We start from the raw sequence: 17,013 nt of genomic DNA, 5'->3' as shown, positions 1-17,013 counted from the left end.
AAGGCTCCCATTTTACCACATGCCCGCCAGCAAGAAGGTAGATAATTTGAGGGTGTGAGGATAACTCATTTCCAGATAAAAGGCATTATTTAAGTGGAGTATATCTATCTTGTCACTGAATTTAGACTTTAAATTGGTAATTTTCTATAAAGCATTTCTTCCATGACAAATCCATCATCCTGAAACCAGATCTCAGTTGTTGATCTTGCATAATGGTTGCAGTAGTCAACATGGAACGGTATTCTTTACTTTCTAACAAAAACTGCTTTTGATTAACTTTTTAAGCAGAGTAACAGTTAATTGGCGTTGCCCTCATCACATAAGAACAGTTGTGCCCAGACTTTTTTTTTTTGGATGCGTTGGGTCTTCGTTGCTGCACACAGGCTTTCTCTGGTTGTGGCGAGTGGGGGCTACTCTTCGTTACAATGCAAGGACTTCTTATTGTGGTGGCTTCTCTTGTTGCGGAGCATGGGCTTCAGTAGTTGCAGCACGCAGGCTCAGTAGTTGTGACACTTGGGCCCTAGAGCTCACGGGCTTCAGTAGTTGTGGCATGTGGGCTTAGTAGTTGTGGCTCATGGGCTGGAGAGCGTAGGCTCAGTAGCTGTGGCACACAGGCTTAGTTGCTCCATGGCATGTGGGATCTTCCCAGACAAGGGATCAAACCCCTCTCCCCTGCATTGGCAGGCGGATTCTTAACCACTGCACCACCGGGGAAGTCCGTGATCAGACTTTTAAAATATCCTTGACATTATTAGTTAAAAAGCGGGGGTAGTAGTATTTCTACAAGGTTAAAGCTTTATGTTCATTTTAAGGGGAAAAAGGATTGTAGGCATTCCTGCAGAATTAAAGACGTAGTTGAAAATTCATCTCATCAATTAGGTAGATCGGGAGATTCTATTGTGCTGCCCTATGAGCAAATAAATCTTAGTGTTTTATATTTAATTGGGTTTTTCCTATCAAATGTTTTTAATAGCCTTGTTTTCTAAATAGAATATGTATTCCTTTAAAAGTGAAACAGTATAGGCAAAGAAAAGAGTTTTTAAAACTAGCTGCTTTTAAGATTTCTCCAGACATCTTTAGAATTTTTTTAATAAAGTTATACTGTACATTTTATGCTGTGGTCTGTTTGGGGGTGGTTTTATTTATTCCCTAAATGATATGTCAAATACGTCTTTTATTTTAAATAATTAAAGATACACATTATTTTTAGTGGCTACAGAGTGTTTAGAAACACAAGCTTTGGGGTCAACCAGAATAGCCTCTTGCTAGTGATACGACTTTCGATTTTTACTAAAATTAAGTAACATAATGGTATGAATTGCTCATTACTGTGACCACTTGTAACAAGTGTTCAATAAAGGGTATAAAATGCCATAATAGGATGCCATTAAAATGCCATAATTTATGTAACTAGTCTCTTCCTGATTAACATTTAGGTTCCTTGGAGTTTTTTACTGTTAGGAAGAATGTTTCGGTGAGCACCCTTATGTAGGCATGTTTTCACATTTATCTCTGTAGGCTCAATTTCTAGCAGTGAGATTGCAGATTTAAAGTGTAAATATATTTTGTATATTGACTAATGAAATCAAGCTGTCTCCACAAATGTTGGGCTGATTTATACTTTTTCTAGAAATAAAATTATTTTATTAACTAATGTTGGGAATACTTATTCCTTTGGAAAAAAGCAAAGCCATAAAAACTACCCATTTTTTATACCCATGTAAATATCCAATAGATCATGCTGACTAACTGTGGATTGGTCATTCTTTTCAGTATTATTGATCTAATGCAAAAAAAATTGTATGTATTTGCATTTCTTTGGATATTAGTGAAGTTAAGTGTTAAAGTACCTTTGTACTTTTTGGCCATTTTTGTGTTAGAATGTTAGATTTGTAAAGGATCTTTGTTAGGAACATTAATCCTCTGTCATATTTGTTGTAAAGATTTATCATTTGTCTGTCTTACGTTTTTCTTGTTGTTTTTATTTTTGCCATACCAAATATTTGAATTTCTATGCATTCAAATTTAACATTATTTTACTTTTTGGTTTTTTTGTAAATATCTTTGATCTGAAATTTATATTGATGTAAAAACATGGGAGGAGCAGGGAGTGGACAATAAATTTACTTTTTTCCAAATAATTAACCAGTCAGTCCAACATCGTTTGTTAAATTATTTTTTTTTCTCTAATAAGAAATACTAGAAATATGCAGTTGGAACTGTTTCTGTACTATTGTGTTTCAGTCATATGTTTGTCTACTCCTGGATCAGTTTTATACTATTGGTTTTTTAATCAGAGTTTCAGAATGTTTTAATATCTAGTAGGACTAGATTCCCTTCATCACTTCTTTTTTACAATTCTCCAGGATATTCTTATATTCTTGCATATTTAGCTTTCTAAATAGGCTTTGTAATAACGTGTCAAGTTCCCAAAAGAATCTTGTCAGGCTTTTAATTGGAATAAAATTATTAGTGTTTTATAACAGGAAAAAAAATTTACATCAGCTACTTCACCCTTCTCTCATCTTTCTTCAGAAATTTCAGATCCAAGCGTGTCACCAGTAACCAGCACTATGCCACCCACCTCTGCATCAAATCAGCAGAAAGAAAAGAAGAAAAAGAAAAAAGACCCTTCAAAGGGCAGATGGGTAGAAGGCATAACCTCTGAGGGTTACCATTACTATTATGATCTTATCACAGGAGGTAAGTCATTTAGGCATAAAAATAGTAGAGAATGATAACTGACAGTTTGTTTTGTGTTAGGACTTTTAGTTAATATTGGAACGTTTAAACAATGAAAGACTAACTTTACGTTTTTGCCACTGGTAAAAAAATTATGTGCCCTTTAAAAAGGTACCCTTCTCATAGTGACTCAAGGTCATAATTAAAGACTTAATAGTGGGTTCCTTACAAATAAATTATAGCTTTATATTTTCTCAATAAAGCTTTGTAAATATTTTAACTTTTAGGAGTGTATGAGATCACAAGGAGAAAGAAGAGAACAAGAAGTAGAAAGGGTGGGTGGTACATATATTAAAGGAATGGGTAGAAGAAAAGGTAAGAATGGTCAGGAAGGTAGGAAATGAGATTAGAGAGTTCATCACGAAGAAAACCTTGGGCTACCAGTATTATGGGAATTATTAAGATCTCTAGAATCATAGTCAGTTTTTGACGACATAGAAATAGTAACAATCTCTGAGAGTTTGCACTGAGCCATAAGTGAAGTGCGTGTTGTTCAGCAGTGAACCATAAATAATTGTATGCTGGGGATTATAAGTCTTTCTCAAATTTACATAGAAATTATTTATTAATTACATTTTTTCTCCCTTCTGGTGCCTATTCCTTGCTGCCTTTGTTCACCATCCTACTTTATATACTCTTGCTCTCAGCAATATTTGTGTTTAATTCCTGCATTCTTCATCTTATTCCTCTTTGGAGTCATTCATTCCATCTCTCACTCTCCCCTGCCCCAAGATGTTAAAATTTATCAAGCCTGAATTCCAAGAAATCTTTAAGAGAAGCCCTACCTAGCTCTAATAATTCTTGTGAAGTACCAGTAACTTCTTATCCTTCATTCTGGCTTTCCTTCTTGGTTACATAGCATTCACATTATTCTTCACAGTACTACTGGGATGTATGTTGTTTCTTTTTATTTTTCAATTATGTTTTAAACTGTAGACACGTAGTGTTTCATTCATGTTGAATATCTTATAATTTTTTGCCAAATGAAATTTTTTTGGGAAGATTTTACAAATGCAGTATATTTTGTTTTAAGCATCTCAGTGGGAGAAACCTGAAGGATTTCAAGGAAACTTAAAAAAGGTAACTGAAGCACATTAATAGTCTTTTTTAAATTCTTTTAAGTGATTGGCTTCTGGGATTTTTGTAGGGTTGATTAAGCAAATTTACTTCCAGATAAGCCTCCCTGTCCCCCCAACCCCCTTTGTTTCTTTCTTTCTATAATCCTTTTGTTAAAAGGGTGCATGGTGGTGGAAAAGTGATGTCTACCCTAAAAGTCCACGCAGGGCAAATATTATTAGTTGGTTTGCAGTCAGTTGCCATTTACATGTCCCTGTCAGTCTGCAAAGAACTGTTCCTGGCTTTCAGAGGCAAGGCATTCCCTCCCTCCCTGAAAGATGGCTCATGATTAACACAAATCAAGCTTCCTGGCCATGATCAGTACCACCACCCCTAATTGCCAGGTGTCAAGAGGAAAGGAAAGGCTGGCCGAGTCTGCCTTAGTTATCTAATATATAACCACATCTTCAGCTTATGCTGGTTTTTTTCCTCCCATTAGACGGCAGTGAAGACCGTTTGGGTAGAAGGTTTAAGTGAAAATGGCTATACCTATTATTATAATACAGAAACAGGGGGTAAGTATTACCTTTGTTTATCTCTTAAGCTGTCTAAAATTGTACCTCACACTGCTTATTAGCCTGCTGAGGAATTGTCTGAACTTGAGAATTTTAGTATAGTGATAAACATATTTCTGTAGCAAGTATGTATTTTTTATCATTTAGAAACATTAATACAATGGAAAAGCAAAAAGATTTCTGTAATATACTGAGCCATGTGTTGTTCTTCTCAGGTGATACTGCATTCACAATTTTTTTTACTTTGAAAATCATTTTTACTTTCTCTACCATCATTGGTTTTTATCAGGATTATTTTAGAAATATAATCATTACCTTGGAAGATCACCTCATTCAACTTGCCTTCTCCTGTTTTAAAAAGCAGAACTGAAGCTATTTTAGCAGTGGCTAATAAGACTGTCTAATTTTCACTTTTACTAATTTAATAATTTTCAGTTATATAAATATTTATAAAACATGCAGAATTGTTACCTAATTATTATCTGTTTTTCAAATTAAGATTTTATCTAATTTCATAAAACTAGTCTTGCCAGTAATTATAGTTGGTTTCTTCTGCAATTAAATATACCAAAATAGCTATAGTATTGGTGTAACTTTGAGCTTTGTTTGTTTGTTGGTTTTTTTTTTTTGCGGTACGTGGGGCCTCTCACTGTTGTGGCCTCTCCCGTTGCGGAGCACAGGCTCCGGACGCACAGGCTCAGCGGCCATGACTCATGGGCCCAGCCGCTCCGTGGCATGTGGAATCTTCCTGGACCAGGGCACGAACCCGTGTCCCCTACATCGGCAGGCGGACTCTCAACCACTGCGCCACGAGGGAAGCCCTGTTTGTTTGTTTTTTAATTCCTGCTATCCAAAGACTGCTACATAGCATTAAGGCTTTTAGGAGGAAAAGGCCCTTTTGACCTCCAAGTAGATACCCAGCTTGCCCAATGATGACAATGCTTCTACCTCAGTAAACTTGATGTACTGAATCCTTATAAAGATAAAATAACATATAACTATAGAGTTAGATCTGAGTGAGCTCAACGCACAGCTTCCCTTACCAGCTCTATGATTGTGGGTAAGTCACTGAGCCTGTATTTGCTCTTAAGTAGAGCTGATCCTGTACTCTGTGAGTTCATGATGGTCATGTGTCTCTAAAGTTCCCCAAACAGTGCCTGGTACATATTAGATGCTTAACCAATTATTTCTTGTAAGTTCTTTTATTATTTGTGTGAAATAAAGACAAGGAAAAAGTAATTTTTTTCATTAGTGCTGGAAAGAACCCTGTAATTAATGAGGGACTATACATACTGATTTTCCCTCAACAATTTCAGTTTATATCTGGATCAATGTGATTATTAATAGAGCCCCCTTTACTCTTAAAACTTTCCCAGTTGAACAATAAATTTTAGAATCCCTGTCCCTTTTATTAAACTATAAATAGAGAGTAATTGCAGATAATTAGAACTGCTATCATTTTACTAAAAGCCCAACAAACCACTGGGTGGCAGTAGAGTTCAACTGAGTTTTTTTTTCCCCTTATTATAAAATGACAAATTATATTCATTCAGATCTTCGCCATATTATTCCACTTTATGAAGATCCCAGGGAAATTTTGTGATAAATAAATTTCAGGAAATCTCATGTGTGCCCATTACGATGTTTTCTGAAACTGGTGTTGGTTAAATTTTGAGTCCTCAGAAAGTATTACCAGTTCTTAGGTCTCTTTCCATTGGGGCTGTAGTTTATACATCTAGTGAATCCAGATTGCTTGAATTTAATTTCTGAAAGATAATAGCAAGACCTTTGAGATCTCTTATTATCTTCTTGATCGAGTGATGGTGTGAAACAGATGCAGTGTTGTCACTTAATATACTGTAAGTGACAGGAAACATTATATTGGGAATATTCTTCTAAATAGAATTGGTAACTAAATAACATGACTATTAAAATGTGTTGAATAGAATCCAGATGGGAAAAACCTGATGATTTCATTCCACACTCTGGCGATCTGCTTTCTAGTAAAGTCAATGAAAAGTCACTTGGCACCCTAGAAGAGTCCAAATCATCAGATTCACATAATGATTCTGATGGGGAACAAGAAGCAGAAAAGGGAGGAAAAAAAGGAGAGGTCTCTACAGAAACGCAAAAGCTAAAAATAAAGTTTAAGGTAAGTTCTCGATTTACTCTTTACAACAGTTTGTTAATTTATGAAAAGATCTACAGACTTTCTTCAGCTTTCTGGTAGAAGATAGAAATAAAACCAAGAGATGCATTTTGGCACCCGGATAAATGGTTGTATCATTTATTGATATCTATTTGATAACAATATAGTAAATTCATTTTTAGACCTCCTAAGTTTGAAATGCCTCTGTAACATTCAGAGAGCTGTCTGAACACGCAAGTATGAATGTCTAGGCTAGAAATGTTAATTTGAGTATCATCAACATACTGGTAGTAATTTAAGTCTCAGAGTGGGTGAAGTAACCTAGGAAAATGACCTTGGGGAATATTAAACATTTAAGTACAGGAGAGAAAGAGGAGCCCACAAGGCAGAATGAGGAAAGAATGATTAGGAAGGTATGCTGAGAAGCAGAAGAATTCAGTATCCCAGAAGCCAAAGGAGTAGAGAACATCAGGGATTAACTAGGTCTAGAAAAGGAAAAATGTCCATTGAATTTTGCAGTAAGGAAGTCCTTGATATCCTTCTAGCAGTTATACCAGAGTTTTAGGTGGGAAAACTCAGATTACAGGAGGATGAAAAGTGGTTCACAGTGTATATGTGGTTTGGATATGTAATGAAGAGTAGAAATTAGATGATAAGATGGTGGCTACATACCGACTTTTAATTGTGAGAGATTTGTGGTGGTGATGTTTTCCTTAAGAGGGACTCCAAAGGAGGTAGAAACGGAATACCAACAAGGGTAAGTGGATAGGTTGGTCTTGAACAAGGAATAAACTCATTTTCTGTAAGAAGGTAAGGTTTTCATTTTCTGTAAGGTATGACTATGGATGATTTGCTGCCAGGAAAGAAGAGTCCTGCCTTTTAGCCTCAATTTACTCATGTATAAAGAAATCAAGATTGCTTGCTGAGAGTGAGAAGCTTTGGGGAGCTTGACAACATTAACAGACTAAAATAATCACTGAGCCAGGGTGGGAGAAGAAATGAAGTAAGTAAGAGGATTGACAGGTGGTGGTGCTAAGTGCCCAACCATGGTGGGAAAGTAGAACAGACATTTTAGTAGTGTTAATAGTATAGCTAGTATAGTATAGCTAGTATAGCTAGTCCTCCTGCTTTTGTGACCTTTCCAGGAACACTCAGGAGCCTGGGTGCCAAAGCAGACAAGATACATAGCATTGATCCATGGTTGAGTACTGGCCTGAGAGGTGAAGGAATATCCAGGATGCTGGAGAGAGGGCACTTCCAGCCTTACCTAGGGTCTTGTCATTGCCTGCAACTTCTCAACCTACCCCATAAATCTTGGTGGAACTTAGGGTGAGGAATATATCCAGTTTATAGAAGAGCAGCAGGAAAGCTCTTGTGTAGTAGATATCTTACAATGTTTATAGTGAAATTCAGGTAACCCAGCATCCAACGTGGGACAGATATTATTAACTTCAAGCAAACAAAATATTACAAAACACAGATAAACAAAAAAGGACAAACTATAATCCTGCCGTTTCCCAGAGAAATCAGTATAATACCTTGATGTTTTTGGTCTATAATTTTCTATTCAGACTTGTACATTGCTTTTAAACAAGGTATGGAGTCATACTATAATAAGGTTTTATTATCACTTTCCAATTTAATCTGTCACAAAGACATCGTTAAGTCTTCATGTATTAAAATAATGGATGGATAGTATTCCATGATATGAATATAAAATTATTAATTCAGCCCTGTGGAGCTGAATATGTATTTTGAATAATCACTAAGGGGACCAGGAGAAGAAATAACTGGAGACACATTACTAAGCAGTGTTAAAGTCTCTGCTGAAATTGGATGTCATAAATTCTGAAATCTCATCAGTTTGTATGGTTGTGTGATTTTTTTTTGGTAACACTTGACAAACTAATGGTTGGATAGATTTGTGTTGGAGATTTTTAGGTCCTACGCAATAGACAGGCATAGGGACAAAGATATTTTAAGGGTGCTAGCAAAAGAATGTTTATAACGTGATTCTCTGTGGGCTGGGGCCTGATAACGAAGAATGTAAAGTCTAGATGAGACTAACAAACTCAGAACACAGGAAATTAAGGTAGTAGAGATGGTAATGATGTTGGATAGGAGGTATTGTAGAAGTAAGCGAGCCAGAAAGCCAAAAGAATAACATTGTGGTCAGAGGGTGGGCTTTTGGAGTTTATGATTTCGTAAGTGGGGCATTTTTGAGTGATGACCTCATTCAAATTAAAAGGAACATAAGTGTGAGGATCTAATATTTGAATACTACCTATGCACCAGGTACTACATATGAGGAGAATATCTTATTAGGCGGCTGAAATATAGTGAAGGCCAAAGTGATTGGTTTTGTGGGTCACAAAACTGAGGGTAGGGAATTTTTAAGCTCTGGGATGACAAGAGTTTTGGTTTTTTGTTTTGTTTCGTTTTTATTAGAGTATAGTTGCTTTACAGTGTGGAGGACAAGAATTTGAACAGAGAGAACATACAGAGTTGCCAGAGTCATCACTTGATATGGAGAAATGGGGACTTCCCTGGCGGTCCAGTGGTTAAGACTCTGTGCTTCCAATGAAGGGGCGTGGGTTCAGTCCCTGGTTAGGGAACTAAAATCCCACATGCCACATGGCCAAAAAGTAAATAAATAAAGGAAAAAACATACATACAATTAAGTGTGAACATTAAAAAATATATATATGGAGTAGTGGCCAGAGGTCATTAGATCATGAGAGGAAGAATGGAAGAGAACTATATAGAAGGTGGTGTGAGCCTCAGAGGGGGAGGCATGTATTGCATGACCTCACTTGAAAAATGTCGTGGCCTGGAAGCAGTCAGGTTGGCTAAGAGAAAGCTGATGCTGTCTCCTACTTCTGTGATATCAGCAGCATAAGGGAATGAGTTAACATCCATTCAAAGAATTGCAAACGAAACAGTGTTCCAGGACTGCCACCCATGGTTGTGCAAGTTTACGAAGAGGCTGAAATCTAATGCATGGTCCACATGCTAAACCGGGCCACGGGGCTTTGTTATCCCAGATGATAAAAGCACCAGCCCTCTCCAGGGGCTCCTTGGGAGCTATTTCTACCTCAGGGGTGTGTCTTTTTCCAATTTCACATCATTACCAGTTGTACAGGGCAGTGAGGTTTTGGCAGTGTCCTCAACATGAAGATGGATTTCAGTTAACACTAATTTGTTGAGGGAGTTCTTTAAATAGATAATGGGTATAGAAGGGTCCAGCGACATGGCATTAAATTCAAAAGGGGCACAGTATAAAGGGGGGTCACTGTTGGACATGTAAGTAAGGAGAGAAGCAGTAAAGTGGAGAAGAGAGGATAAAAAGGCCAGTGTATGTCTCTGAGGGGGGGTAGAACATTAATAGGATCGTGTTATATTATTTTAAAAAACAGCCTTGGCCATGATGTGTTAGCATTTTAGACTTAATGAAAAACCTAATCAAGCATTAAAGGAGTTCTTTTATGTACGTTTGTTGTATTACATGCAAATTTGAACTGCTGAGTTAATGTATTATTTATAAATCAATACCAAGACTACGTTAAAGAAATTTTTGGTCCTGGCAGTTTTGCTTGAAGTTTGTTATTTCTTAACTTTGACATTTCAGGAAAAAAATAAAAATAGTGATAAAGGAACTGAACCAGAAACACAGAAAGAAAAAAATACCCAAGGGAAGAATTCATCAGGTCCAAGTGAAGAAAACCCCAAAGCTCATAAAAAATCAAACCCATATGGAGAATGGCAAGAAATTAAACAAGAGGTTGAGTCCCAGTAAGTACCTGAAACTTAATGCCACTGTTATTACAGGTATTTTACGTCCCATTACTTCCATAAATTGCAGTACCTAATTTCAGGAATAAGGTGCTCATTAAAAGTGTAGCTCATTTCCTTTACTTCTAGAATGGTTTTGTTTTTTCTAATTAAATATTTTAAAATGTAAGCTAAGGTTTATTTTTTTAAAGTAAACTAATGATTGTTTTAATTCTTACTAAGACATGACCTTTCTATTGACCACACATTCCCACACTAACATACCATACACACGTGCATTCTCACACTCAACCATCGTTATTCTATCAGAGAAACAAATACCTGCATATTCAGTACATGCTTCATGGGATCTATCTAAAGGCAAGAAAAAAGCTCTTGTTTTGTTACTGTATTGAAAATGGCTTGTGACACTTAGCTAAGTTTTTAAGTTTTTATTCAAAAAATGGCAGTTTTATCAACTAAACAAGATCATGGTAAAGATGATACCTGGTTTACATTTACATACATATCAATAGCTGATATGTTTTCATATCAGCTATTGTCTTAGGATCATTTACACAATGAAAGGAAAATGTCACCCCCACCTTCACACATTGGTGTTTCTTAAATGCTTAAAAAATATCTTCAGGTGGGAAAAAAGTATTTATATGAATTAAGCAGTTTTTCTCCAAACATTAATGCTTTGAAATGGTAATGTAATATAACTGTTCCATGCATACTTCTAAAGTGAAATTATTCATTGTTAAAACTGTACTTTAGGGGACTTCCTTGGCGGTTCAGTGGTTAGGACTCTGCTTCCACTGCTGGGGGCCTGGGTTTGATCCCTGGTCGAGGAACTAAGATCCCGCGTACCGTGCGGGCAGCCAAAAACAAACAAACCAAAAAACTGTACTTTAATGAAAAGGTCATGTTTTTTCAGAAGACGGAGTAATACAAGTTTTGGACAGCTTTATATACTGTTCTAATAAGAATTGATTCATTAGTGATATTGTACCATAATATAGCTTTGAACTATTAAAATGTTTTTATTAAATATTCAGCTCTTATTTTACTTAATGAAATATTAGGAAATGTGTATTTAATGCTACATAGTGCCAGGGACCGTAAGTATATTGACTGTATATGTTGAAGTTGCAGAAATAATAGACTGCATTGATTACTTCAGCCCCTAAGTGATTTCCTAAGTGACTTACAATAGGAGGATGGCCTTCCTATACCAATATCTCCTGTACTTCAAAATTGAGATTTCTTAAAATTTGAGTATTTTGTTTTCCATGTGATAAGTTTACTGTAAAGCCATTATTCTTAACAGCAGCCAATTTAATATGTGATGGATTGTGTCTGACTTCCTAAGTAGATTTACTGGTGAGGTTGAAACATTTTTTTCATATACCTGTATTTATCAGTGTTTTGTATTTACTCTTCTGTGAATTGTCTGTTCATAGTCTTTGCATATTTTTCTATTGAAGTATTAGTCTTTCCTTACTTGCATAAGATCCTTATGTAGTACAGACACTAACCATTTATTAGTAGTAGTTATGGTGGATTTTCCACATTTGTAGTTTGACTTTTAATTGTGCTTATAATGGTTTTAGATGTGTAGAACTTTCTAATGTTTAGTCTGATTTCTTTTCCTTTGTGATCTGTTTTATTGATACTACCCTTTTTCATCCAAAAGTCAAGTTTATACTTGTATCTCCTGGTTTGTGTGATCTTACTTCTTTTTTATGTAATTATTATTATTTTTTTAATTAATTAATTTATTTTTGGCTGTGTCGGGTCTTCGTTGCTGCACACAGGCTTCCCATTGCTGTGGCTTCTCTTGCTGCGGAGCACAGGCTCTAGGCACACAGGCTTCAGTAGTTGTGGTGCTCGGGCTCAGTAGTTGTGGCTTGTAGGCTCTAGAGCACAGGCTCAGTAGTTGTGGCGCGCAGGCTTAGTTGCTCCATCCACAGCATGTGGGATCTTCCCTGACCAGGGATCGAATCCGTGTCCCCTGCATTGGCAGGCGGATTCTTAACCACTGTGTCACCAGGGAAGCCCACATTTTTATGTAATTATTTAATCCATCTTTTATGTAGTTATTTAATCCATCTTTAATAATTTTGATACATTGTATGAGATGAGATTTTTAAAATTTATTTATTTATTTATTTTTAATTTTTTTGCGGTATGCAGGCCTCTCACTGTTGTGGCCTCTCCTGTTGCGGAGCACAGGCTCCGGATGCACAGGCTCAGTGGCCATGGCTCATGGGCCTAGCCGCTCCGCGGCATGTGGGATCTTCCCTGACCAGGGATCGAACCCGTGTCCCTTGCATTGGCAGGCAGATTCTTAACCACTGTGTCACCAGGGAAGCCCACATTTTTATGTAATTATTTAATCCATCTTTTATGTAGTTATTTAATCCATCTTTAATAATTTTGATACATTGTATGAGATGAGATTTTTTAAAAATATTTATTCTTTGGCTGCATCGGGTCTCAGTTGTGGCTCGCGGGCTCTGCATTGCAGTGCGTGGGCTTTTCCCTAGTTGTGGCACGTGGGCTCAGTAGTCGTGGCACACAGGCTCAGCAGTTGCGGCAAGTGGGCTTAGTTGCACCTCAACATGTGGGACCTTAGTTCCCTGATTAGGGGTCAAACCGGTGTCCCGTGCATTGTAAGATGGATTCTCAACCACTGGACCACCAGGGAAGTCCCAAGATGAGATTGTAAAATAATTTTTTATCTTACCTGGCAAACCGATTTTGCCAGTACCATTCTTCCCCATTTTAAAGTGGCATTTTGTTTTAATCTTGTGTTTAATTCTTAAATTTATCAGTTTGTTTCTGGCTACCTATTCTGTTCCATTGGTCCATCTATCTTTGTGACAGTACCATAAAGCCTTAATTATTATGATTTAACTATATCCTTTTATATGGTATGTTCTGATATCTGGTGGTGTATCCCTGTATTTTTTTTTTCCAAATTTTCTTAAGTAGTCTCTTCCCATTTTTTCCATGTTAATTAAATCATTTGCAAGTGTTCAACAATATTTATATAAATATTACAAATAAATTATACGTGTTGAATTTGGCAAAAATTGATGTTTTCAATATTTCATAGTTTCATCAAAAAATGTTGTACATGCCTCTTTTTACTCAAGTCATTTTGTAGTGTAAGTCTCATGCTTGCATTTCTTGAATGTAAGCTAAGTAGCCACTTAGTCTACTTGATTCATTTCTGTAACCCCAGGACTAAAAACAGTGACTGGCACATAATAGGTGCTTAGTACATGTTTATTAAGTACCTGAATAAACTTTTATATATTTTGCTATTTTTAATTGCAGATTTAGTCCATTTTTTCCATTATTTTGTAAACCAGTAATTGTGGTGTGAAAAAGCCTATGTGTCCAATTATGTTGCTGATTATTTTATTATTTTTAAGACTTACTCTTTTGAGTCTTGGGTTTTCCATGTAGAAACTTGTCTGCAAATATTTTTTATTTTTTTCTGTTGATACTACTTCCTATTTATTTCATGTCGTATTTATTTTAGTTACATTTTTAAGCCCAATGTTATATAATAATAAGGGGAGTGGGCATTTCTACACATCTGTTTTGTTGCTGATATCAATAGAAATGTCTCTAAAATTTATATTGAGGATTATATTGACTATTGGCTTAAGATAGATAATCTTTATTATGTTAAGGAAGTGTGCTTTATTTCTGGATTGTTCAAGGATTATTATCAGAAATATATTTTGGTGAATTTCAGTAGCCATAGCGCTGATGTGGAAAACTGATTGGGAAATGGTGGTCTATGGTTTAGTTTTGTTTTTGTTTGTTAAATGTATGATAATTTTATGAGATTTTTGTATCTGACTTATGCTAAATAAAATGGATTAGGTAGCTTTCCATTTCTTTAATGTTCTAAAATGGTTAATAGTTTCCCTGGGATTAGAAAGTTTTTTAAAAAAATCACTAGTAAAATCTTCTGGTCCTGGAGTTCTAGGGGGAGGTAAGTTTTGATAGCTTTTTTAGTCTCTTGGATACTATCTATGTGACATTAGGCAAGTTGCCTAATCTACATGAGCCTCAATTTCTTCATCTGTAAAATGGGATAATAATAGTTCCTGCCTAATTTCTAATTTATTGTGAGGAATAAATTAGAAAAAAACAAGTTAACACATTTATCACTGTGTTCATACTTGGTACCTAGAACACATAAGCACTCAGTCACTGTTACATGCTGCAGCTGGTGTTGGGGGGGCAGGGGTAGGAAATAGCTTCAGCTAGTCAGTTTCTGTAATTCATATTTTCCCCTAAAATCTTGTGTTTCATCAAGGGCTTAAAATTTAAAACATATGGTAATACATTAAACTTCCTGTATGTTGAAATTTTTCAATTTTTAAATCCTTTCACATTATAAACTTTTTTATTCTTTTGGGATGATATTTGTTAAAGAATTTTTTTCCAGCTGTGTTAAGATACTATGATTTACATATAACATGTGTAAGTTTAAAGTGTGCATAGGAATTCCCTGGTGGTCCAGTGGTTAGGACTCCACACCCTCATTGCCGAGGGCCTGGGTTCAATCCCTGGTTGGGGAACTAAAATCCCACAAGCCGCATGGTGCAGCCAAAATAAATAAATAAGTAAAGTGTGCAGTGTGTTGATTTGATTGACATGTTGCAAAATGACTACCACAATAGTGTTAGCTAACACCTCCATGTCACACTTAATTACCATGTTTCTGTTTGGTTGGTTGGTTGGTTTTTTTGTGGTGAGGACATTTAAGATCTAGTCTCTTAGCAGTTTTGAGGTATGTAACACAGTATGATTACTATAATCACCATCCTATAAATTAGATTCCCCCAAATAGTCTTACAACTGGAAATTTGTACCTTTTGCTCAATCTCCCCATTTCCCCCATTCTTCAGACCTGGTAACCACTTCTGTAACTCTTGTTTCTGTAAGTTTGGATTTCTTCAATTTCACATATAAATGGTATCATATAGTATTTGTCTTTCTCTGTCTTATTTCACTTAGCACAGTGCTGTCAAGGTCCCTCCATGTTGTCACAGATGGTAGATTTCCTTCTTTCTCATAGCTAAATAATATTCCACTGTATGTATCTACCACATCTTCTTTATCCATATCTTGGCTACTGTGAATAATGCTGTAGTGAACATGGGGGTGCAGGTATCTCTACAAGATCCTGTTTGTATATCCTTTGGATGTATATGCAGAGGTGGGAATCTTGGATCATATGGTAGTCCTGTTTTTTTTTTTTTTTTTTTAACATCTTTATTGGAGTATAATTGCTTTACAATGGTATGTTAGCTTCAGCTTCACAACAAAATGAATCAGTTATATACATACATATATTCCCATATCTCTTCCCGCTTGCGTCTCCCTCCCTCCCACCCTCCCTATCCCACCCCTCCAGGCGGTCACAAAGCACCGAGCTGATCTCCCTGTGCTATGCGGCTGCTTCCCACTAGCTATTTACCTTACGTTTGGTAGTGTATATATGTCCATGCCTCTTTATCGCTTTGTCACCATTTACCCTTCCCCCTCCCCATAACCTCAAGTCCATTCTCTAGTAAGTCTGTGTCTTTATTCCTGTTTCACCCCTAGGTTTTTCATGACATTTTTTTTTTAAATTCCATATATATGTGTTAGCATACGGTATTTGTCTCTCTCTTTCTGACTTACTTCACTCTGTATGACAGACTCTAGGTCTATCCACCTCATTACAAATAGCTCAATTTCGTCTCTTTTTATGGCTGAGTAATATTCCATTGTATATATGTGCCACATCTTCTTTATCCATTCATCCGATGATGGACACTTAGGTTGTTTCCATCTCCGGGCTATTGTAAATAGAGCTGCAATGAACATTTTGGTACATGACTCTTTTTGAATTATGGTTTTCTCAGGGTATATGCCCAGTAGTGGGATTGCTGGGTCATATGGTAGTTCTATTTGTAGCTTTTTAAGGAACCTCCATACTGTTCTCCACAGTGGCTGTATCAATTTACATTCCCACCAACAGTGTAAGAGGGTTCCCTTTTCTCCACACCCTCTCCAGCATTTATTGTTTGTAGATTTTTTGATGATGGCCATTCTGACTGGTGTGAGATGATATCTCATTGTAGTTTTGATTTGCATTTCTCTCATGATTAGTGATGTTGAGCATTCTTTCATGTGTTTGTTGGCACTCTGTATATCTTCTTTGGAGAAATGTCTATTTAGGTCTTCTGCCCATTTTTGGATTGGGTTGTTTGTTGTTTTGTTATTAAGCTGCATGAGCTGCTTATAAATTTTGGAGATCAATCCTTTGTCAGTTGCTTCATTTGCAAATATTTTTTCCCATTCTGAGGGTTGTCTTTTGGTCTTCTTTATGGTTTCCTTTGCTGCGCAAAAGCTTTTAAGTTTCATTAGGTCCCATTTGTTTACTCTTGTTTTTATTTCCATTTCTCTAGGAGGTGGGTCAAAAAGGACCTTGCTGTGATTTATGTCATAGAGTGTTCTGCCTATGTTTTCCTCTAAGAGTTTGATAGTTTCTGGCCTTACATTTAGGTCTTTAATCCATTTTGAGCTTATTTTTGTGTATGGTGTTAGGGAGTGATCTAATTTCATACCTTTACATGTAGCTGTCCAGTTTTCCCAGCACCACTTATTGAATAGGCTGTCCTTTCTCCACTGTACATTTCT

The 17,013-nt window shown here is 36.3% G+C and overlaps 1 protein-coding gene across 1 annotated transcript in view; it reads left to right on the top strand.

The window, feature by feature from the left end:
• The window catches only part of WBP4 (WW domain binding protein 4), a 36,160-nt gene that overhangs the window by 5,812 nt on the left and 13,335 nt on the right, over window positions 1-17,013 (top strand). Inside the window, exons 5-9 of the mRNA XM_060128674.1 lie at window positions 2,536-2,703; window positions 3,776-3,822; window positions 4,298-4,373; window positions 6,320-6,525; window positions 10,151-10,314. Of these exons, the coding sequence (XP_059984657.1) occupies window positions 2,536-2,703; window positions 3,776-3,822; window positions 4,298-4,373; window positions 6,320-6,525; window positions 10,151-10,314 (661 nt within the window). The remainder of the gene's footprint in view (window positions 1-2,535; window positions 2,704-3,775; window positions 3,823-4,297; window positions 4,374-6,319; window positions 6,526-10,150; window positions 10,315-17,013) is intronic.

Source organism: Lagenorhynchus albirostris, chromosome 18 (genome assembly GCF_949774975.1).
Source record: "Lagenorhynchus albirostris chromosome 18, mLagAlb1.1, whole genome shotgun sequence".
Taxonomy (NCBI): Eukaryota; Metazoa; Chordata; class Mammalia; order Artiodactyla; family Delphinidae; genus Lagenorhynchus; species Lagenorhynchus albirostris.
This window is presented reverse-complemented; position numbering and strand designations above follow the sequence as displayed.